This window comes from Dendronephthya gigantea, unplaced genomic scaffold (assembly GCF_004324835.1).
Source record: "Dendronephthya gigantea isolate DGI-Jeju-01 unplaced genomic scaffold, DenGig_1.0 000042F, whole genome shotgun sequence".
NCBI classification, from domain to species: domain Eukaryota; kingdom Metazoa; phylum Cnidaria; class Anthozoa; order Malacalcyonacea; family Nephtheidae; genus Dendronephthya; species Dendronephthya gigantea.
The window spans coordinates 1,426,832-1,452,012 of NW_021163052.1; the positions used below are offsets into that span (position 1 = coordinate 1,426,832).

The window sequence follows — 25,181 nt, forward strand, 5'->3', positions numbered from 1 at the left end:
GACTGCTATCTACTAGGAAAGACTCATGACGGGAAAACGAGCATATAAAAAGTATATAAAAGTCGTATCAGCGTAATTAGTCATTTCCCAATCGAGCAGGGTACTGGGTGAAGTTGCCAACCGCAAAGCATCTATGGACTGGAAAGGAAATAAAAGTCTGAGATCATTTGTCCATAGATGCTTTGCGGATCGCGACTAAACCCAGTACTTTGGTCGATTGGGAAATGGCTAATTAAATAAGCCAATTAATTATAAGGCTACCTTTGATATCATTTGACATGAATGCATCTATCAAATTTTTGCATATTGATCTAGCAAATTTGTAGCCGACGCTTTAATTCGCGGTTTCGCTGTTGACAACCACGTCAACTGACATTGCCGATGCTCGTTATGGACGCATCTGAATCAATCAATCAAAATATGCGCCTTTTAGAAATGTGGAAGAGGAGGCGAAAGAATTTGACTGTATTCTTAAAGAGGAAGGGGTCGTAGCGTCTATCAAATTTTTACATAACAATTCAGTATTGTGGTTGATACGCTTTAGCGGTTTCGTTGTTTACAAGTACGACGACTGTTCTTACCACTGCTCGAGTTCGCTATGGGATGTTGTACTTCAAAGCAAGAGCCTGATTATGAAAGAATCCAAGGTACAAAAGAACGTAACGATCTTCCTGAAAAGAAAGTGGTCGCAGCAGCACAAAATTTAATGAGAGAAAGGTTGAAGAAGTGGCAAGAGGCAGAAGTCAAAATTGGCGTCACTGGATCACCAGGAGCCGGGAAATCAAGCTTTATTAACGCTTTTAGAGGGTGAGGATAAGTATAATTATTTCAATTGGCTAGTTTGTTCTAATACGAAGCTAAGTTTCGATTTGTTTATTCAGCGATGCTAATAAGCTGTCCATGATATCACCGTTCAACAGCCAGCTATCAGAAAGCCTTATATTTGCGAGGTCGTTTATGTTTTTCCTGTGTAGCGTGTTATAGGTGAATATATAGACAGTTGACCGTCAGTAACAACTACAAAGTTTAGCAATTTATTTCAATTCAACGAGAAACAATTTTCGCATTTTCACTTTCGATATCACAAACATGGCAACACTTCAAGAGGTGATAAAATTTTAACAGTAAACAATATGAGACGATATAATATTCATAAACTGCAGGGTGCTTGAGCGAACTATTTATTATTAATGGACGTGCCACGTAGCCGACGTTACACTGGGTAGTGAAGTATGGAAAAGTTTCGAGTCGCTTGGGTATGTGTTTTATTGGAAATCTCCCTGATATAAACAGTTCTAATATTTCTCGTTGGAGAATTATTGGATTTATACGCTTCGACAGTTTCGTTATTTGTAACGTTAAATAAGGATTTATTATAAATATTAGCGTCGTGCATAATGTTCATGCATACAAAATAAGGCGCTCTAGGTGTAAAAATGCGTGCATGTGGGTTAGCCTATGCATGTAATTGATACTCAAGCAGGTAACTATTCCTAGATCGAAACTTGGCTGAAAGGTGATGTGACTCGATTCCTAATAAAACTGCTTGGAATTCGTAGTAAATCGTTTTTGTGCTATGACGTGACCCTTTACGCGAGATATTGTCCAGATTTCAAATACAGTATAAGAGAATTACAAAATTCTAGCATCGTCCCGAAAACTATAGATTCACGAAATTCTGCACAAAAAGAATAAGCATGTGATGAACTTTTATTCACCGTACACCAATGCACGCTATTTAGATAGAATTTTTAATGAAGGCACTACGTCTTAATAGATTTTAAGGCATCTATATATTGACCTGGCCCAAAAAATGAGAACCAAGTACAAGTACATGTACTTGTAAAGGCTACAATGGGTGGGGAGATTAAAGTTGTAATGAAACTTTTACTAAAAACATAAAGTCCCCGTATACAAATAGAAAAGTTGCATGGACATATAGCTCAATGGAATCGGGCTATATATAAATCCAGCTATAGGCCTATGTCTAGGCAATAGTGACGATCAACCTTTAAGACCTTCAACGTCTCCAATGCGTCCATCGAAAAAGTTTGTTTGAGAATCTGCAGTAATATGAAAACAAAGCGGGGGGGGGGGGTGATTGATGATTAAACTATTGAATCAATTGGATTATATGCCAGATTATTTAATACAAAAAGAGTAAGCATTTCACCGTACAGCTACGCCATTGATTGTATGCAGATTTTTTAGGAGTAACATTCCATTCTAGATAGGCTTTCGACGTGACCCGATTTTTAACTCAAATGCGATTATGGAACTTTGGTTTTTCTGTATTTTACTATTTTTACATATAATCATTATTCGTCAAACAGTTATCGGTCAACGATTATTTGAATGTTTTGCAATTTTTCCCACAGGATTGATGACAGCGACGAGAGAGCTGCGAAAACAGGCTTTGTGGAAACACAATCTGAATCTGTTTATTACCCTCATCCAGATTACCCCAAGATGATATTGGTGGATCTACCCCAAAACAGCACGCCATCCCATCTTGACCTATTCCAGTCGTGCGATTTTTTTTTTATTTTAAGTGCAACAAGGTTCAGAAAAGATGACTCTGACACAGCGAAGAATATCAAGTTATTGGGAAAATCTTTCTTTTTGGTGCGTACGAAAGTGGACTTGGATGAGGAGAACGAAACGAAAAGAAAAACACGTGATATGGAAGACGTGATAAAAGAAATTCGGGATGATTGTCGTGAAAATTTAAAGAAGGACGGCATTAGCATTAATGAAGACGAGATCTTTCTTGTAAGCAACCACGACAGAGAAAAGTGGGATTTCAGACTCCTGATAGACGTCATCATGAAAAAGATGCCTACTCTTCAAAAAGAGAAATTAACGTTGTCAGTGAAGATCAGATCGAAGAATATCGTGAGCATGAAAGTTAAGAATTGGCGAGGTGAGTCAGCATTAAGATGAATTGTCCAAGGTATCTATGCCTACACCATTTGTTTGAGAAGGGAAAAAATGAAAAAATCATAGTAATCATTATGCTTATCATTTAGAGACTAAACGTATATTTAGGAATTGCGGCAGAATTTCTTTCCCAAGGGAAGATATATCGCGAGAACTTTTTTCACGGAATATATACGCCTCAAAATTAGGCATGGTATTGAAAGAATAGAGAGTTTAAAATAGCGACTTTTCTAGCGTCGGTGATCACTTTAAATTTACAACGGCTAAAGAACGATTTCAAGCTGTGAATGAAAAACGTCGCTATCGTTTTCTCTCTTTTTTTGTCTGGTAATAAAATGAGAGATAACTATATATATAGTGTGTCCATAAAAAAGTGACACTATAGAAATTATCTCATCGTTTTTAAACCTCTCTTAAACGTGCGTGATTACGTACGAGGGAATTCAATAAAATTATACTGTGTTATACAACAAAGACTCAGTTATATAGTGTTATACTACAAAGATGTCAGTCGAGCCATGATTTCAATGGAATTAAGTGGACGTTTATTATAATAAGAGTTATCTAAAATTCAAGAAGCTGATGTCTATGCATCTTTTGGTTTAGCGTAGCGTTCAAATATCAATTAAAACAAGAGGATAATTCTTAATTTAGTGTCATCTTTTTGGGACAATCTGTACATAGAAATCTGACTAATTTCCTGATCAGTAGTATAAATTGAGTTTTGGATTAGATACTAAACATGCAATTTGACCTGCTGCATTAATCTGCGCAATTGTATTTTCGGTAGAAACAACGTTTTTACGTGTCGGTTAAGCCTGGTCATTGTTAAGGAAATATACATAATTAACGCTGTTTTACAAAAGTGTGAGCAGTTTATAATCAAAACTGCAAAAAACATCTCAATGTTTGTCCTTTTTTTTCACTTTCTATTGATCACCTATTCCTGCACAGGAGAGAAAATCAATTAGTGAACCAAAACTTACTACAGATATAGTTTTTTTTTGGCTACCTTTAAACTACGCCATAAATACGCGCGACAAATATTAATTGTACTCTGTATTAACGCAGTGTCGTGAGTAATTGAACATTTTACATTTTTTACCCAACACACTTTTCACAAATATCTTTTTTTACAGTAAAGTTTCGGTTCCATCTAGATTCACGAATGATTTCACCAGAACACCAGAACAAATATCTCTCAAGCACGCAAACAAAATTTCAAAAAATTTTGTTTTCTTATGTTAATTTTTTCATATTACATTAAACAATTCAAATTTGAACTTGCAGGTTGGCTACGGATAATGAAATTCCCTCCCACTATTATCATATTTCCGTATGATCTTATTACGTTGGGCTTCATTTCGGAGTGGTTAAGCACGAAACTATATATTGCGTTGATCAGATTTTACAGATCTAGACTCGGGCTTCCAGAGGAGAATTCCGCAGAGTATAGGAAAATGAAACAAGAATTTAAAGAAAGAATGACCGAATTTTATCCAAAGAAGAAAACGCCTAGGCCACAAATATCCAGTTGTTTCTGCTGTGCATGGTGTAGAACCTGTGATGCTCTGGACGAAATCTTAACGAAAATCGAAAATTTTTCAAACGAAATACTGGATGAAGCTGCCATCGGAGAAGAGGAAATAAGTGAAGAAGAAGGTCGCGTGAAGAGGAACTGATGAAATAGTATAAAACTTATTACCTGCAAGTTATTTAGTAAAATATGGCATGAAAACTGTTAAAATGTGTAGGAGAAATATGAATGTTCTCAAACAAAAAATTAATGCTTGAAAATAATTCAGATAATCGCTCATATTTAAAACTCAAACGAATTTATTTACTGCAGAATGCAGCACGTATACTCCAGAATAAACAGCACAGTTTTTTTTGTAATTAACTACAGCACGCAGAGCATAGAGCAACAGCACGCAAAAGTGGATTTAGCCTAGATCTCACGTGATTCAATCACTAGCGATGGTCATTGTCGGTGATCACTGACTAATGTAGTGCTTTATTATTATGGGATATGCATGCTTTATTTATAGCATTCATATCGAATTTTGCATGTTAATTATTTTACCTAATCAACATACTGTAAAGATTTGCTGCAAAGTTAAGGCGAACATCGATGCAAATTTATAAACAATAAGTTGTTTGGATGTCATTAAATTGTTCTTATGCCTTTGAAATTAGATATACTTGAATTTACGGCGCATTATTATTAGACATTTCTTGACCGAAATGCCAAAGATATTTATCATTATCAGTATAAATCTACTAAAAACCAATGCAGTAGGTCTCGATCATAAACATGTCAATTACCATTTTTTGTGACAATCACTGATCGATGATTTCGCGGGATATACACACAAAATAACAGTGTAAAAATTGGATGACTGCAGTCCCCATCACCCCGGCAGTTCCAACGGTCGGGCCAGTATTTAATACATAAAATATATCCTGGTTAAAATTTTATTCTGGCGCGAGATGAAATAAACAGCCATAGCGACCTCATAACCAGCTGATGTTCCGCTCGGTTATTTGATGAAATAAATAGAGACCCCATAACCCACTGGCGATCAGCCAATAACTAAAACAATAACTCGTGGGAAGGGGGTGGCGGTGGTTAAATATTCATATAGTCTCTTTTGCACACGACGGATTTCTTCTAAAAACACGCATACGCATGCACAAAACAAATCTCGTTTTTTAAACGAAATATTTGCATAAAAATGAGACAACAAATAGTTAAGCAGAAGCGCGGAATACTTCATTAAAAATCATTGACTGCTATCTACTAGGAAAGACTCATGACGGGAAAACGAACATAGTAAAATTATATAAAAGTTCTATAAGGGTAATTAGTCATTTCCCAATCGAGCAGGGTACTGGGTCAAGTCGCCAACCGCAATAAGCCAATTATAAGGCTACCTTTGACATTATTCGACATGAATGCATCTCTCAAATTTTTGCATAATGATTTAGCAAATTTGTAGCCGACGTTTTCGCAGTTTCGCTTTTGACACCAACGCCAACTGACATTGTCCCTTCTCGTTATGGACGCGTCTGGATCAAAATATGCGCCTTTTAGAAATACGGAAGAGGAAGCGAAAGAATTTGACTGTATTCTTAAAGAGGAAGGGGTCGTAGGAGCACAAGCTTTAATGAGAGAAAAGTTGAAGAATTGGCAAGAGGCAGAAGTCAAAATTGGCGTCACTGGATCACCAGGAGCCGGGAAATCAAGCTTTATTAACGCTTTTAGAGGGTGAGGATAAGTACATTTCAATTCGCTAGTTTGTTCTAATACGAAGTTTCGATTTGTTTATTCAGTCATGCGGCTAATACGGCTGTGCATGATATCACCGTTTAACAGCCAGCTATCAGGAAACCTTATATTTGCGAGTTCGTTTATGTTTTTCCTGTGTAGGGTGTTATAGGTGAATATATAGACAATTGACCGTCAGTAACATGTACTAAGTTTAGCAATTTATTTCGATTCAACGAGAAACAATTTTCGCATTTTCACTTTCGATATCACAAACATGGCAACACTTCAAGAGGTGATAACATTTCAACAGTAAACAATGTGAGACGTTATAATATTCATAAACTGCAGGGTGCTTGAGCGAACTATTTATTATTAATGGACGTGCCACGTAGCCGACGTTAAACTGGGTAGTGAAGTATGGAAAAGTTTCGAGTCGCTAGGGTATGTGTTGTATTGGAAATCTCCCTGATATAAACAGTTCTAATATTTCTCGTTGGAGAATTATTGCATTTATACGCTTCGACAGTTTCGTTATTTGTAACGTTAAATAAGGATTTATTATAAATATTAACATCGCGCAAAATGTTCATACAAAATAAGGTGCTCTAGGTGTAAAAACGCGTGTATGTGGGTTAGACTATGTAATTGATATTCCAGCAGGCAGCTTGTATTCCTAGATCGAGACTTGGTTGAAAGATGATCTGACTCGATTCCTACTAAAACTGCTTGGAATTGGTAGTAAATCGTTCTCATGCTATGACGTGACCCTTTACGCAAGTTATTGCCCGGGTTTCAAATACAGTGTAAGAAAATTACGACATTCGAGCATCGTCCCGAAAACTATAGATTCACGCCATTGGCTGCACAAAAAGAATAAGTATTTCATGAACTTTTATTCACCGTACACCAATGCACGCCATTTTAGATAGCATTTGTAATCAAGGCACTACGTCTTAATAGATTTTAAGGCATCTATATATTGACCTGGCCCAAAAAATGTAAACCCAGTACAAGTACATGTACTTGTAAAGGCTATATATATAAATATTTTCTCTTGTAAATGTTGTCTGGGAGGATGTCCGTCTCCATCGAATCGAGCTATATATAAATCCAGCTATAGACCTATGTCTAGGCAATAGTGACGATCAACCTTTAAAACCTTCAACATCTCTAATGCGTCTATCGAAAAAGTTTTCCGAGAATCTGCAGTAATATGAGAACAAAATGAACTTTAATTCACCGTACACCAGTATACCATTGATTGTATGTAAATTACATAGGAGTAACATTCCATTCTAGATAGGCTTTCGACGTGACCCGATTTTTAACTCAAATGCGATAATGGAACTTTCAGTTTCTCTGTATTTTACATATAACCATCACTCGTCAAACGTTTATCAGTCGTCGATTATTTGAATGTTTTGTAATTTTTCACACAGGATTGATGACGACGACGAGAGAGCTGCGAAAACAGGCATTGTGGAAACACAATCTGAATCTGTTTATTACTCTCATCCAGATTATCCGAAGATGATATTGGTGGATCTACCCCAAAACAGCACGCCATCCCATCTTGACCTATTCCAGTCGTGCGATTTTTTTTTTATTTTAAGTGCAACAAGGTTCAGAAAAGATGACTCTGACACAGCGAAGAATATCAAGTTATTGGGAAAATCTTTCTTTTTGGTGCGTACGAAAGTGGACTTGGATGAGGAGAACGAAACGAAAAGAAAAACACGTGATATGGAAGACGTGATAAAAGAAATTCGGGATGATTGTCGTGAAAATTTAAAGAAGGACGGCATTAGCATTAATGAAGACGAGATCTTTCTTGTAAGCAACCACGACAGAGAAAAGTGGGATTTCAGACTCCTGATAGACGTCATCATGAGAAGGTTGCCTACTCTTCAGAAAGAGAAATTAACGTTTTCAGTGAAGATCAAATCGAAGAAAATCGTCAGCATGAAAGTTAAGAATTGGCGAGGTGAGTTAGCATTAAGATGAATTGTCCAAGGTATCAGTAATCATTTTTCGGAATTACTTTAATTCTATATGCGCTAGCTAAAACTATCAGCTGGTTAAGGATAATTCTTTAGTGTCACTTTCTTAGGGCAGACTGTGCATAGAAATCTGACTAATTTCCTGATCATGTAGTATAAATTGAGTTTTGGATTAGATACTAAACATGCAATTTGACCTGCTGCATTAATCTGCGCAACTGTATTTTCGGTTGAAACAACGTTTTTACGAGTCGGTTAAGCCTGGTCATTGTTAAGGAAATATACATAATTAACGCTGTTTTACAAAGGTCTGAGCTGTTGACAACCAAAACTGCAAAAAACATCACAATGTTTGTGCTTTTGATCATTTTCTTTTGGTCACCTACTTTTGCACGAGAGAGGAAAATCAGTTAGTGAACCAAAACCTTCTACATTATAGTTTATTTTTTCGGATAGTTACCTTTAAACTACGCCATAAATACGCGCAACAAAACATGAATTCTACTCTGTATTAACACGGTGTCGTCAGTAATTGAACATTATACATTTTTTATCGAACACTCTTTTCACAAATATTTTTTTACAGTAAAATTTCGGTTCCATGATTTCACTAGAACATGAGAACAAACATCGCTCAAGCACGCAAAAAAAATATCAAAAAGTTTTGTTTTCTTGTGCTAATTTTGTCATATTACATTAAACAATTCAACTTTGAACTTGCAGGTTGGCTATGCATAATCAAGTTCCTTCCCGCTATTATCTTATTTCCGTTTGATCTTATTACGTTCGGTTGCATTTCGGAGTTGTTAAGCACGATACTACTCAATCCGATAATCGGATTCTACAGATCTAGACTCGGGCTTCCAGAGGAAAATTCCGAAGAATATAAGAAAATGAAACAAGAATTTAAAGAAAGAATGACCGAATTTTATACAAAGAAGAAAAAGCCTTGTCAAAAAATATCCAGTTGTTGTTGTTGTTGTTGTTTCTGCTGTGCATGGTGTAGAACCGGTGATGTTCTGGACGAAATCTTAACGGAAATCGAAAATTTTTCAAACGAAATACTGGATGAAGCTGCCATCGGAGATGAGGAAATAAGTGAAGAAGAAGGTCGTGTGGAACGTACTGATGAAATAGTATAAAACTTATTACCTGCAAGTTATTTAGTAAAATAGGCCATGGAAACTGTTAAAATGTGTAGGAGAAATATGAAAGTTCTCAAACAAAAAATTAATGCTTGAAAATAATTCAGATCATCGCTCATATTTAGAACTCAAACGAATTTATTTACTGCAGAATGCAGCACGAGTATACTCCAGAATGAGTATACTCCAGAATAAACAGCACAGTTTTTTGTAATTAACTACATATAGAGCAACTGCACGCAGGAGTGGATTTAGCCTAGATCTCACGTGATTCAATCACCAGGGATGGTCATTGTCGGTGATCACTGACTAATATAGTGCTTTATTATTATGGGATATGCATGCTTTATTTATAGCATTCATATCAAATTTTGCATGTTAATTGTTTTACCTAATCAATATACTGTAAGTATTTGCTGCAAAGTTAAGGCGAACATCGATACAAATTTTTTAACAATAAGTTGTTTGGATGTCATTAAATTGTTCTTATGCTTTTGAAATTAGATATACTTGAATTTACGGCATATTATTATTAGACATTCTTTGACCGAAAAGCAAGAGATATTTATCATTATCAGTATAAATCTACTAAAGACAGATGCAGTAGGTCTCTTAAACCTGTCCATTAGGATTTTTTGTGATAATCACTGATTAATGATTTCGCGCGATATTCTTTACACACAAAATAACACAGTGTAACACACGGCCGGGCCAGTAGTATTTAAAACATTAAATATATCCTGGCTAAAATTTTATTCTGGCGCGAGATGAAATAAACAGCTAAAGCGACCTCAACCCGCTGACGTTCCGCTCGGTTATTTGATCTGATCAAAGAGATATAGCGACCTCATAACCCTCATAACCTCATAACCCCATAATCAGGCGACAACTATTACAGTAACTCACGGGTGAATATTGATATAGTCTGTTTTGTACACGACGGATTTCTTCTGAAAACACTTATATGCGCAAAATATTTGCATAAGAATGAGACGGCAAAATTAATAGTTCCAGTGAAATCCTGATGATGAAAGTTAAAGCAGGAGCGCGGAGTACTTTAAGAACCATTGACTGCTATCTACTAGGAAAGAATCCAGACGGTAAAATTAGTAAAATTATATAAAAGTTTTTAAAATATAAAAGTTACTTAATTAAAATTTGTACAATTATATAAAAGTCTTATAAGTGTAAATATTTCCCAATCGAGCAGGGTACTGGGTCAAGTTGCCAACCGCAAAGCATCTATACTATAGACTGTTTGTAGGGAAAGGAAATAAAAGTCTGAAATCATTTGTCCATAGATGCTTTCGGATCGCGACTAGACCCAGTACCCTGCTCGATTGGGAAATGGCTAATTAAATAAGCCAATTATAAGGCTACCTTTGATATTATTTGACATGAATGCATCTCAAATTTTTGCATATTGATCTAGCAAATTTGTAGCCGACGCTTTTATTCGCGGTTTTGCTGTTGACAACCACGTCAACTGACATTGCCCCTTCTCGTTATGGCCGCGTCTGGATCAAAATAATTTATGCGGAGAAAATATGGAAGAGGAGGCGAAAGAATTTGACTGTATTCTTAAAGAGGAAGGGGTCATAGTAGCACAAGCTTTAATGAGAGAAAAGTTGAAGAATTGGCAAGAAGCGGAAGTCAAAATTGGCGTCACTGGATCACCAGGAGCAGGGAAATCAAGCTTTATTAACGCTTTTAGAGGGTGAGGATAAGCACTTTTCTATTGACTAGTTTGTTCTAATACGAAGTTAATTTCGATTTGTTTATTCAGCTTTGTTAATAAGCTGTGCACGATATCACCGTTTATTGTGAATAATATCATGCATAATTTAAAATACTTTTAATTATAGTGATTTTAATAATCAATAATAGTGATTTTATTACCCACGGTAATATGTATTTATATAACTTGTTTGTTAACCGACATCATAGACAATCCAGAAGATGTCTTCTGGATTCAGTGGATTGTCTATATATGCTGACATATCAAGGTTATTTACAGTATATCAAAATTCTGCTGCTTATTAAATGCTATAGTTTAATTACAATAAAACAATAAGATAACTCAGTCTCGTTGGCTATGAGCGAATAGTAAACTCGGCCTCGTTGTAATAATACATTCGACGAATCGTCCTTGTATATTTTTAAGTCCAACTATATCTGAGTCCAACCTCCGACCGGAGTAATAACCCAACGACCGACAAGTGTTGCCACATTACGCGAAAAAACCCTGGGAACGAGGTTGCGCATTCACTTCAAGTTCAAATTTTTAACAGCGACATTCTTGGCGGTTCTACGAGGAGATTGCAATTTTATTTGATAAAAGCCTTAAAAGGATAATCTTTGTCACTCTCCTAATACGATTCGAAATGAAATAGGTGCTGGTTCACTGAATTGAGTCAAATAAGACAAGCATCTTAAAGAAAGAATATATTATTTAAAGAAAAAAGTGTGCATGCTAAAACATCCCGAGAAGGATCGCATGGTTTTGTTTGGATCCACTTCACTCACAGATCCACTTCACTTACGAAACAAACAAAATTATCAGACTTTTAGCCTTTTGTCGAACTATTTTAAACCAATCTTTGTTCATTTCCCAACGGAATGACGAGTATATAAATTATGTGCATGTCATTTGCAAGACGAAAAGCAAAATGTGTTAACAATGGTGTAAAAATTGTAAAATATATATATTCTGCGTCAAGAGACGTTAAATACGGATTCAATTATTTTCATACACACTGTATAGCAGATATTGTTTCACATCATTTTGAGACTCTAACAGAGAAGTATAGCTATATACAAGCTCATTATCCGTTTTTCCAGGAATTGATTTGCATAAGAATTATAGCCTCTTATTTGTTTTCAATTTCACCACGGTGAACATTCAAAGGTTGTTGCGAATTCTTACGAAACGAAAGCAGTCTTGTAAGTGTACAGTTTTAAGTTAAATGGGAAGTTTTCTGTCCAAAAAACAGGAAGCAGAAGCCAGAGATGGCAATCATGTCAAGTTTGCTTTAGTTGGAGCAACTGGATGCGGGAAATCTGCCTTCGTCAACGCCATAAGAGGGTAAACTATTTATTCTTCAAACTTATATTTAAAAAACTTAGTAGCTACCTCATTATTAGGGAGCTTTAGCGGTGACTACGAGTCTACAAGTACGAGATTCGTCATTCTCGCGCGCTGTTTGCTTACGCCATCAGCCAAAACTCGTAGTCGTTGGGCTTTTGAGTACGAGTTTTTTGATAAATTTCGTACTCAAAAGCCCAACGACTATATGAGTTTTGGCTGATGGCGTAAGCAAACCACGCGCGAGAATGACGAATCTCGTACTCGTAGTCACTGTCAAAGCTCCCTATTGTTTGTCCGACAACGTTGTTTGTACCCGAGCTAACCGTGTCGTAGTTTGGCAGAGATAGAAGTTTTGCGTGGATGTTTGACATAATACCACATTTTTACCAATTTATTATTAAGCACCGGTTGTTCAAAAGCCGTTTAACGCTTCACCTAGACGGCGGATAATAAAATTATCCATTTTCTCAAGTAAGATAACTAGAAACATTTCGATGCTGAAATATTTCGAAGTAAATAGCTCATTTTCAATGGAAGTGCATATTTAATGTAAGACATATTAAGGTGTATAGGTTTCGTAACTCACAAGATGTATGAAGGTTTTTTAAACATTGGCTTATCTACTCTTTAAGTTAGACGACATTTTATATCAACTGGCCCTACCGTAATTAATTTTATTGTATTGGTGTTCATACATACATGCAGCGTTGCCATTTCGCAAGTATAAATTAATTATTGATCAAAACAAGTACACAAAGTGGGCATGCATGGCTCTCACCCTAACGAACTATAGCAGAATGTAGAATCATCACAGTTGTTATAAATTTTCTGTACTGAAGATAACAACTGTGATAATTCTACTGATGTACTGTATATATACATTCGTATTGCTGAGTTTTATTTCTATTTGTCATTATCTCGATTGCCTTGCTGTTTGCTGAAATCTTTACTTGCAGCTTTTCGACTTCGCAGTTACAAAACAAAGATAGCTAAATTATATACTCACGTCTGCATGCCGAATAACGAGGTTTTAAAAACAAGGCTAACTCTTTATGATCTCTGGAGTTTCTAAATTGTTGGTGTCAGGCATGCATGCATAATAACGTACTATTTGTGAGTGGGGGCGAAAAAGAACTTATCTGACTGATATCCTGCTGTTTCACCAACAGCAAGTTTCTAATTAACGATCTATTTTAAAGTTAAAGCTATGCAATACGTGCACAAGGTCGGCAAACATTTTTGAGCAAGAATATCTAGTTTTAGTTGTACTAAATGACAGCAAACAGCATCCTTTTCAGAATATTCACTAAGTCTTTATTAATTAAAAAAGTGTTCTATAGGCTCCGTCATTTTTGTTGAATACGAACGTTAGTTTGTGCTGATACTAACGTCGCAGTTTCCCATGCAGATTCATAAGACTTTTTATAAGTTTTATGATTAGGTAAATAATTTCATGCGTCAGTGTTTGGCGTCTTTCTGATGTAGGTCGCGACTTGTGCAGCACGCAACCCCGAGTATAGGGTGCAGCATTGTCTTTTCGCAAGTATGAATTAATCGATCAAAACATATACAGAAGTACAAAATATGTTGGCTATCACTCAACATATAAAATATGGAATCACCAGTTTCTGTCATCTGGACAGAAAATGCATAACCATTAAAATTTTAAAAAAATCTAAAAACGTTAATTTATGTATAGCATGGGTCGTATAAATTATAGCATTTATTTAGTTTTGAAAATCAGTTGGTAGCATCAATGTGAGTAAAGAAATTAAACGAAAGTAATTGCTACTCCTTACTCATATTCAGCTAGTCATGGTTACAATTATACATGTATAAGTATATTATACCGTACCTGCTCTTGATGGAGGGTTGTGAGTATATCTAATGGTTTGGCTGTCTCAGATCAGTGGACAATCATAAGAAATATTCACTCAACCAATTTTTTACTTTACTTTAATAACGAGAAATATATGTTTTATTACTAGTTTTTAGCTTTGATTATTTATTCCTCGTAGTATTGGCGATGTCGATAAAGATTCAGCAGGAGTTGGTGGTTCATCAGCATGCAAAGAACCTAAAGAATACACCTACCCAACAAATCCTCTTGTAAGCTTCTGGGATCTACCTGGTTATGGCACAAGTATTGAGATGTATTGGAGAAAATTAGGATTGGAAAAATTCGACAGATTTCTGATTTTCATTTCACCCACAGTCACTGAATTTGATCGAGAATTAATACAGAAACTCAAATCCAACACCAAGCCTTTCTTCGTTATTCGCACCAAAATTGATAGCGAATTTAAAAGTCATTTCCAGGAAGAAGAATTCTTACACGAAAAGCGGGATTATCTACTTAGAGAATTAAATCGGTCACTTACTGAAAAAGACATATTTCTTATCAACAACTACGATCCACGCAAATGGGATTTCATGCGACTTATAGAAGCTGTGAGCGACGTGTCACCTGAACCTGAAATAGGTATATCATAATAGGTTCTTCTTTTTAAGATTGAATTTTTGCTACAGGCTTGCAATTAACTCGTATAACTTCCATAACAAGAAATTCGGGACATTAATTACCATGAAAGTTAATTCGTAATGCCAGGATTTCGGAATCTATACCTTGTTATTATAGAATTATATAAGGCACGAGACAAAATTTGAAATCAACGCAACTTCTGTCTTACATATTGCAGTTGCGCAGCTTGATTAAGACGGCAGAGACTCAGTACTGTTATGACAATTTTTTTATATTGTTATAATTATTGCTTTTAACAGGTTCCCCAGTAATGTCATTTCAGCAACTAATCATTATATTACAAGTATATGAAAATTTGAAAATTTATCAAAATGGATGAACACATACTTTTCATGGGGGCAAAACACGTGATAAAAATGGATCAATGGAAAACAAAAAATTAAAAAAAAATTGGAATCATTACGTTTCCAAAAAGACGCCTGATTGGGGACTAAGAATAGCCCGCAATGAGGGAAGCCTGATTAGCAACGAAAATATAATTATCACAACCAGCTTTGATCACAGTTAATAGTATATACATGGTTTGGAGACCTATAAAAGAACTCATTAAGTATGTTATTGTCCAAGCGTATGCAAAAAATGGTTTCTTTCTCGTCACGTGTCTATTGTATTTTGGCCAAATTTACCAATGGCATTCGTCTTGCTAAGCTCATCAACCTTGACTTGAAAAATATGTTAATTAAAAGATTGCTATTGGTTTGTCTGTGCAAAATACAATAGACATGTGATGAGAAAGGAAGAATTTTTTGCATAAATGTACCTCAACATAGTTAATGAGTTGTATTGTAGTTTTATTTGGTCTTCAAACCATGTATACTCTATTAACTGTGCTTTGATATAAACAAAGAAATGGTAGTCATATTACTATGGGTGAAGTAGCTTAAATGAAAGAGAGTCTCTCATTTATGCCAGAGGGATGAAGAGTGCCAAGTTTGTGGATGAGTCGCATTTCTTGTCGTTTACGGCTATCGTTAGTACCGGAAATTGGACAGAGGGCTCTAATTTTCAGTAAAACAATGATCAGTTACCAGAAGTAAAGTGTCTGGCAACAGGCTTGTTGTTATCGTGGTTGTTGCCAGACACTTTACTCTGGCACATTTGATGCTAAGTGAGTGGTGATATTCATTGACAGTTCTTTCAGTCATTCTTATATCACTCGGCTTGCATGTTATTGCTGTAATGTTAAAGCTGTAGACAAGCTCTGTTATTTCTTATACCACTATACCACTTTCACTTTCTTATATCGCTATTGTGCATGATTTTGTCTAGCGACTTTAACAGATCAATATATGGGTGACACAAGAAAATACGTTAAAGAAAATGGTGTTTCAAATATTGAAGAATTCCTCAAGACAAAGCTGGAAAGATCAAAAGAAGTGAAAATACGATTTGGAATAACCGGAGATAGTGGTACTGGAAAATCCGCATTCATTAACGCCATTAGAGGGTAATTTTTTTTTTCAATCATGTATAGGCCAGTTGTATAACCCTACTAGAAATATATGAATGCAGCAACTCCTCGCTATAAAACCAAGTATATAATTTCCTGAGGTAACCTGACCTAAACTTATATTATGAAATGACACAAAACTCAAATTAGTCTATATTATATTTTACTGAGTGTATTATAGCTCATGTGTCCATCAAATTCCCCTTTTAAAAACACTTTTTAAAGTTAAAGCAAAGGTGTAGCCTTTCACAGTTGGTTTATGCGTTTGCATAAAAAGCTGAAATTTATATAAAGCTAAAAATAACGGCATATAAAGCCTCTGAAAATTATACAAATATACAGCTCATGTTTACCGTGAAACAAATACGAAATAAACAAAGTAAACACGTACCCTTTGCATTTGAAGACATTAATTTATAAGCTTGCATGCAGATTATGAATTATTTCTCTTACACCGCTTTGTCTTGAATGTATCCATTTTCTTGTTTGCTATCTGCCATGTTTCATCTTGTTTCTTCTCGTTTTATTCTGTACAAGTTTATGAAACACTTTTACAAAAGAGTTTACGAAATGACAGTCAGTAAATTGCTGCCGCAGCCAATCAGAACGTTGTTGATCAACTTTGGATTCCGCTATGTTCTCCCGGGTTCCGGGTGTAACTCCTAATCTCTGAGCGAAATTAGTACCCTCGCAGGCGCTCCGCGCCTCGCTCGGGGATTAATTACATTTCGGGTTTAAACCATATAGATATATCTAAATATGTATTTGCGTGGCGTTTTGCGTGTTTTTGCGAGACCACAAAACTTTTATTTACATATTTATTTGATAAGTAGAGGTAATTGGTAAGTAAAGGTTTCATTCATTCATTCATTCATTCATTCATTCATTCATTCATTCATTCATTCATTCATTCATTCATTCATTCATTCATTCATTCATTCATTCATTCATTCATTCATTCATTCATCATTCATTCATTCATTCATTCATTCATTCATTCATTCATTCATTCATTCATTCATTCATTCATTCATTCATTCATTCATTCATTCATTCATTCATTCATTCATTCATTCATTCATTCATTCATTCATTCATTCATTCATTCATTCATTCATTCATTCATTCATTCATTCATTCATTCATTCATTCATTCATTCATCATTCATTCATCATTCATTCATTCATTCATTCATTCATTCATTCATTCATTCATTCATTCATTCATTCATTCATTCATTCATTCATTCACTCATTCACTCATTCACTCATTCATTCATTCATTCATTCATTCATTCATTCATTCATTCATTCATTCATTCATTCATTCATTCATTCATTCATTCATTCATTCATTCATTCATTCATTCATTCATTCATTCATTCATTCATTCATTCATTCATTCATTCATTCATTCATTCATTCATTTATTCATTCATTCATTCATTCATTCATTCATTCATTCATTCATTCATTCGTGTGCGCCTGACTAAGGGGATATTCTATAAAGGCGATTCTCCATTACCGTCCGCTTCACCCGCGCGGGCGAAGTGCGCTTTGTTTTTCAGGCCTGTCACGGTCGCATGGGCGGATCTTCAAAGGCCGCTTCGCCCGCGCGGGTGAAGCGGACGGTAATGGAGAATATACAATGGTAATTGCACTGAGTGGAGTGCAATTTGGTGTGAAATCAAACGCGTCATTACAAAATCGCACGACCGCGAAGCGGGAGTGTGATTTGTAATCACAAGTTTGATTTCACACCTAAATTGCATGCACGGCAGGAAGTGCAATTTCCACTTTAATATAATCATTTTGAAATCATACAAAAGAGTAAACAAATTCAAAACGATTTATTGGCTAAAAGAACCGAAAACGATGTAAAATGTGAGTAATTTTCATCCATTTTTCAAGAAATTTTGCGGGGCATTTAAAAATACAAAATAATAAAATTTTGTGCCATTTTCCCTTGTAATTTGATTGGATAGTTACACTGAAATACTAAATCTGATTGGTTATTGTGGTGCAGAGCTTCAATCTATAGTGCGACTTAGGAATTAATCACACTTTTTTTAAGCAATTAGATGGCAAGAAACACCATTGATTTCAAAATGAATATAATAAAATGGAGAATAGCCTTTAAAACCGGTTTTCCGCTAGCGATATTTTCGCGCGAAGCGAATTCATTATTCGTTTGTATTTGAGCAATTTGTTCCAGATAGTTGCAGTTGAAAGCTTTGAAACAAATGTAAAATGTCGCTTCGCGCGAAAATTAACGCTAGTGGAAAACCGGCTTTAAAGTCCTTTCGATGTCCTTAAATACACTAGGCCTAACATTTGTATAATATTACACAACTAATAAAACCTGACATAGGGTAATTATGTATTTAATTTCTCAATCCAAAACTTCGTCTTTTAGTGGGCTTATTAACATCAGCGACAGCACCAATTTGCACCAAAAATCCATTAAAATGTCGAATGCCCTGCTTTGAAAAAATGTTCATATAAGTGTTTTTCACAAATGCCTCTTTGTCCATTAGGAAATCTATTGATCGAACCCTTTGATCTGGTTACGTGAAAAACATGTAGCAAACAATATGTGGAAAATACAGTGAGATCATTTAGGTTGAGATTTAATAATCCGAGTCGATTTGCAAAACTAACTGTAATGCACGACTTTTTTATGTTTAGGCTTAAAGACGACGAAAACGAAAAGGGTGCCGCAGAAGTGGGTGTCACTGAAACAACGATTGTGCCAGCGGAATATAAACACCCCGAAAACGAAAAAATTATCTTCGTGGACATGCCTGGGATTGGAACACCAAAATATTCCAATTTTGAAGACTATTGCGAAAAAGTTTGCTTAGAAAAGTACGATAGCTTTCTAATTTTTACTGCATCTCGTTTTACAGATGATGATTTGTTTCTGGCAGAGAAAATCAAATCAATGCGCAAATCCTTTTTTCTTATCCGCACGAAAATCGATAATGACCTCGCCCCAAAGTACGAAGGACAACAAGTCAACGAAGAACAAATCTTAAATTCGATTAGAGCATATTGCTTTAATCATGTGAAAGATTTGATATCTGGCGAAGAGGATATCTTTCTGATTAGTAACTACCATAAAGAAAAATGGGATTTCGATCGTCTTATTGTTGCTATCAGTGACGCATTGTCTACTATTCAGCGAGAGTGTTTAACGTTGTCTTTAACCAATGTTACTCGGGATTGCTTAAAAAGAAAGGCAAAACTTTTCAAAGGTAGGCGGCCGCACTATGGTCTTTGCTATATATATTCGATTATTCTATTATAGATGTAGTTATGTTGTTAAATTTAAGATAATTACCATTTACCTCTCTCTTATTTCACTTTTATTCTCGCAAATTTAGTATAATGTTGTCAACAAGTCTCAGTTTATAGAATAGTGCACATGTAGGGCAGTACTAGAATATACATACATGCAAAATCCCCTCGCCTAAAGCAATTAACATATTATATCCAACAGTGAAATGTTATAGTACTCGTTTCAATACAAAAATAATCATAAAGCTAGTGTAAAGAACAATAAGGCTAGTGCATGTAAACATTGGCCGTTCAATTTTGCATTTTTGTAGCTGCATTATACCATGACAGCAATTAAGTAATGGTTTAAAGTTAAAGTTTCAAAGAAAAAGTTTAAAACAGTACAAAATCTTCAGAGACAAAGAAAAAACCTCAAATGTTATTTTATTTTGTGATTGCAGTCGACGGCTAAAAGACTTATATTTAAGTGTGTTACAGTGATTAGTGAGTGATATCAAAATTCAATTACACTTTCAAAAACACTTTTTGAAGTTAAAGCAAAGGTGTAGCCTTTCACACTTCACAGTTGGTTTATGCGTTTGCATAAAAAGCTGAAAATTATAAAAAGGCCAAAGCTGGAGATAAAACAAATAATCGGCATACAAAGCTGAAAATTATACAAATAAGCTGCATCCTTATGATTTAATTAAAGTAAAAAAAACACGAAATAAAGTAAACACGTACACTTTAAAAACACTTATAAGCTTGCAAATTATAAATGATTTCTCTTCCACCGCTTTGTCTTGACTGTATCCATGTTCTTCTTTGCAATCTGCCAGGCTTAATCTTGTTTCTTCTCGTCTTATTTTGCACAAAGTTTATGAAAACTCTTACAAAAGAGTTTTTGAAATGACAGTTAAATTGCTGACGTTCTCGTTGAATTTTCGGTCTTAGCCAATCAGAACGTTGTTGATTACCAGTGGTTACTCGCGCATGTGCATAACTTATGAAACCACCCAACGTCGACCGTCGATGACATAGATTTCGACAACATTGGTTTCCGCTATGTTCTCCCGGGTTCCCGATGTAATTCCAATCTCCAAGCGGAATTATAGTACCCTCGCAGGGACTAAACTTTTTAGCGTAATTTCAGTTTCTTTTTACACTCAAACCGGATGTTCGTTTCCGCGGAATATTGCAACATTGCTATCAATCAAAAAATTTTCATTGGCTAGTTCATGCTAACAACTACCAATCAGTTGAGCCAAATTGCAACTTGTAATTTTCAATATTCCGCGGAAATTTTAAATTCCCTCATTTGTAAATAGCAAATGCAAACTGCTAAAATGACGACTCACATAGGAAATAAGACTTCCTTACCAACCCGAGAACGCATTATTGCTTTATGGGCAGAAGGTGAAAGCAATAACAATATCGCTACCGTTTTGGAATAACTAGGCATGCTGCTACATACTAGAACACACTATTTTTGCGAGGCATTTTTCGCAACAGTGAAATAATTCTTTTGTGAACAAACAACGTTTAGACGTACCTTGACTATTGATGTGTGGCGTAGGCTAGGTCATATTTGCCGATAAAAAGAGAAAAATAACAAAATGTTACATAAACCAACAAAGGTGAAAATTTGAAAAAATCTCAGTAAAAAACATAAGGAAATCAATGATACTGATGTAAATATTCGCCATCCGTGACATCAGATTTTTCAACAAGGTTTCAGCCATTTTAAAAACATCAAAAACGGGTTTCGACCAATCAAAATGTCCCTAAGCACCCCACGTGACTATACTTTCCTATCCAGTGATTTATTATCCATGATTTAGCCAATCGCACGTTTGAAAACATTTGCTAGCTACCAGTTTCAACTCGTTTTAAACTCGCGCATGCGCATAACTTACAAAAACGCCCAACGTCCATGACATAAGGCGGACAACTGCAATGTCGTATTTGCATTCCCGGGCGTAATTAAAATCTCCGGGCGGAATTAGAACCATCGTCAGGCGCTTCGCACCGGCTCGGAGATTATCATAAGAGACAAAATTAGACATCTTTAGATCAAATCTATTGTAAACTAACGCAAGTAGACCGGTATCTTCAACTGAATCATACCCTATATCAAATATCGTCCCTTATTAATTTAGTCATAAAAACTATTGAAGTCTCTCTTTGTAGGTAATAAAGATATTAGATTCACTGATAGTATACATATTTGTGTACGCTGCACCACCTTGTACAATTCAAGTACAAAATTTTCTCTTTAAAAGTACAATTTATATATAAATCAAATAAGAAATTAAAATAAATTTAATAAAAAATTAAATGAATTAAAAAATTAATAACAATGGATAAATTAGTGTTCACTTAAAATTCATTTCAAACTTTGTGTATGTAGCCCAAGCTGTTGCTGTGGCTGTCGTGTCTGCTGGGTCTGGTGCAGTTCCTGTTCCTGGATTAGGATGTGTCCTTGACCTTATACTTATTGGAGGTACCATCAGAAATTACTACAGAGCATTTGGGCTCGGTAACACAACTCCTGAGGAGCTTGAATTGTTGAACAAACATTACAGAGACATTATCAAAAGGTATGGGTTAACTTCTGTTTTGGCGATATTTAAATCTGCGGGAACCAAGACAGCCCTGGTACTATTAAGTGTTGAAGAAGTTTCGAAGTTTATTCCAATTCTTGGATTGGTGATTGCGGGGAGTGCATCATTTGCTACATCGTTGTACTTCCTTAATCGCTCTGTAAACGAAATGGAGGAGGTGGCATTGGCTGTCTGGGATAACGCAGCCGAACGAGCTGTTAACAGCGCATCCCGAAGTTCTCCATAGATCATAGATACGAGCAATATCAGTGTAGAGAAAACGTGTTTTGCGCACAACATCCTAATATACCATTGAATATATCCATGCATAATTATATTTTTGCACTTGTTGAAATTAGTTTGCAAAAGAGCAAATGGTATTATCTAATACACTGTATTTAGCAGCAATATTACGCTGCCGGTCAATTAGAACTGTCTCAGCACATTAATTAAAAAGCCTGCTGTACACGAGGGAACACAGTAAGGCCTATAATAAACTAGGAAATGTTGTGAAAAAAATCTTGTTGCGTGATGTTTCCACAAAATTTTTCGCAGAACATTCCCCAGTGTCTCCAAAGACAAAAATTAATTTTCATACTTATGTTATTGAAGCTAACTATATAAATATCCTATAGTTGCAAACGTTGATGCCTGGCTAAACAGGGTAGACATTTTCATGAAAGCTTAACGTTGTAAAATCCTTACGCACTTTGCACACTAAACTGATTATCACACGTGGCTGTTTGCTTACTGTTTCCTCTTCTTCAAGCTAAGGTTTATTTAGAGGTTATAGAGACATTTGCGACGCACGGGATATAACTGAATGTCAAAAATTTAGCATATATATTTAACAATACATTATATGCTATGCCGAAGGCAACTAATTGTTTTAGTATTAATTTCGAGGTGTTTAAAAATAATAATCAACACAATTTGATAAAAAATTCTAATTAATTCAAATTTCTTATTTGAAAAAACCAACAAAAAGCTATAGTCACCGCGACTAGTGACTATCACTTCAGAGACAATGAGTTTTGAACAATCAGAATGCAGGAAAACCAATAATCACCTCGAAATTTATACTAGTATCATATACCATGTATTAATTATGTAACCAACAGTAATAATTTCTGATATAAAAAAATCGGAGAGTTGAGTTATACTGAAATATAGAATTGTAAAAACATGATGCAATAATTTCGGTTGTTCTATACGAAAAGCTAACATCTTGAAGGTCAGATAGCAACGGAAGACAGGTAACTTAGCTATTATTCACTATCCCTTTTAAAATAACTGCATTTTTGATAGTTAGGGTCTAAATAAAGATATACCCAAAACCGCTGGTAACCAGGTCACGTGAAGTGGCGGGAGAGCTAGGACAGGAACAACTCGTAAAATAGGAATTTATACTTGAAAACACATTTTACACGTCACCTGAGTATAATAAACACATTTACACGTCACATAAATGTCAAAGTTAACGCCCCGAATGCCTGGTTTAACGGACCAAAACTCCGAAAGCCTGACAGTATTAAAAGGAGATATTTTTCTATGTCGCGTAATAATTAAGTGCTCAAAACGTCACTTGCATGCAAAAGTACTAAAATGTTTAACGCTAAAAACGTTTTGAAAACTCAAAGAGTACTAAAAAAGTATGTTTACTACATAATCAAAAAATAATGTTAAAATGAAGAGATTTTTTGAGATACGCCGAGACGAAAATGACACTTGAGTCGAAGCTACTTTTGTACTCATTTTGGGTGATAATGGCGTTAACATTTATAGCATTGTTGATAGCCGCACTATATTTTGAAAAACTTTCTCGCTTGGTGTTTTGCAAGCACCAAATACTGTTCAAAACTTAGTTCACAACATACTATGAAGAATAAAGCAAAAATAAATGAATTTTAAGTGGTACGCCAAAATATGTCCTGCCAAAATACGTGACATATTACTTACTTAAATACTTACGTAGTGTACCTACAAGCTAACTTTACTTACTTGATGATGTGACCATGCAAAATTACAAGAATATATGTATGTTATTTACCGGATTGAAGGTCCGTATAGGGAAATATTTCCCGAAGTCTCAAACGGATTGACCAAACGGCAAACCGGTAAATATATTTTTTTCAAAGCATAAGAATTGGATTGAATTCGAGAGGTTACGCGTAATGCACTTTGGAGTATCAACAAACACGTAACTTTGCGTTCAGTACGAAGTTTAATTAAGAGAAATGAGTGATGTTATGAAAGCTGTGCTGAATAAGTCTATAAATTTATGAGTAGACTAGCTAAATTACAGTCCAAAAAACTTACATCAAAAGCAAAAGATAGGAATTTTATCAGCTTAGCCTGAGTTGAATGACAAGCAGCTGTGGGAAGTCTGCCTTTGTCAATGCTGTGAGAGGGTAAGCAATATCTTTCTTCTTTCTTATAGAGAAAACCAGATATCATTCTAACGAATGTAAATTACTCGGAGTAAGGAGGGTCTTGTAAACCTACCAACTTTGTCAGATAAAAGGACTTGTCCACAATTTGGAAGGGAGTAGCAAGGTTATTATTTTCATGGAGACGCTCAGACAACAATAGTTCGAAAAACTTTTATCATATAATCAAGCAAACAACAACAACATTATTCTGAATGGCTTGTTAAAAAACAAGAACTAAAGATAACTTTATTGCACAATGTAATATTCTTTCTGTATCGATCTTCTATTCTAAATCTTGTATTTCTTAACCCTTCTACAATACTCGCTTATTCTATCTACTTCCTTAATTAGTCCTGTCAACATGATGGCAATCATCTCTATTTTAGTATTATAATTAGTTATTAATATATATATATATATATATATATAT

The 25,181-nt window shown here is 35.2% G+C and overlaps 3 protein-coding genes across 3 annotated transcripts; all 3 read left to right on the forward strand.

Moving 5' to 3' along the window:
* The first annotated feature begins 377 nt into the window (after positions 1–377).
* LOC114526930 (interferon-inducible GTPase 1-like) lies at positions 378–5,114 on the forward strand. The gene is made up of 3 exons (XM_028548475.1): positions 378–807; positions 2,379–2,923; positions 4,231–5,114. The coding sequence occupies exons 1-3, from the start codon at positions 599–601 to the stop codon at positions 4,620–4,622; spliced, it is 1,146 nt and encodes a 381-aa protein (XP_028404276.1). The 5' UTR covers positions 378–598; the 3' UTR covers positions 4,623–5,114.
* An 819-nt stretch (positions 5,115–5,933) lies between these two features.
* On the forward strand, positions 5,934–9,821 carry LOC114526954 (T-cell-specific guanine nucleotide triphosphate-binding protein 1-like). The gene is made up of 3 exons (XM_028548500.1): positions 5,934–6,208; positions 7,651–8,195; positions 8,935–9,821. Exons 1-3 carry the CDS (start codon positions 6,000–6,002, stop codon positions 9,351–9,353), a joined length of 1,173 nt encoding a protein of 390 aa, XP_028404301.1. The 5' UTR covers positions 5,934–5,999; the 3' UTR covers positions 9,354–9,821.
* Positions 9,822–12,257: 2,436 nt separating this feature from the next.
* On the forward strand, positions 12,258–23,222 carry LOC114526979 (interferon-inducible GTPase 5-like). The gene is made up of 5 exons (XM_028548536.1): positions 12,258–12,441; positions 14,463–14,926; positions 16,256–16,433; positions 19,126–19,694; positions 22,127–23,222. The coding sequence occupies exons 1-5, from the start codon at positions 12,323–12,325 to the stop codon at positions 22,564–22,566; spliced, it is 1,770 nt and encodes a 589-aa protein (XP_028404337.1). The 5' UTR covers positions 12,258–12,322; the 3' UTR covers positions 22,567–23,222.
* Positions 23,223–25,181: the final 1,959 nt, after the last annotated feature.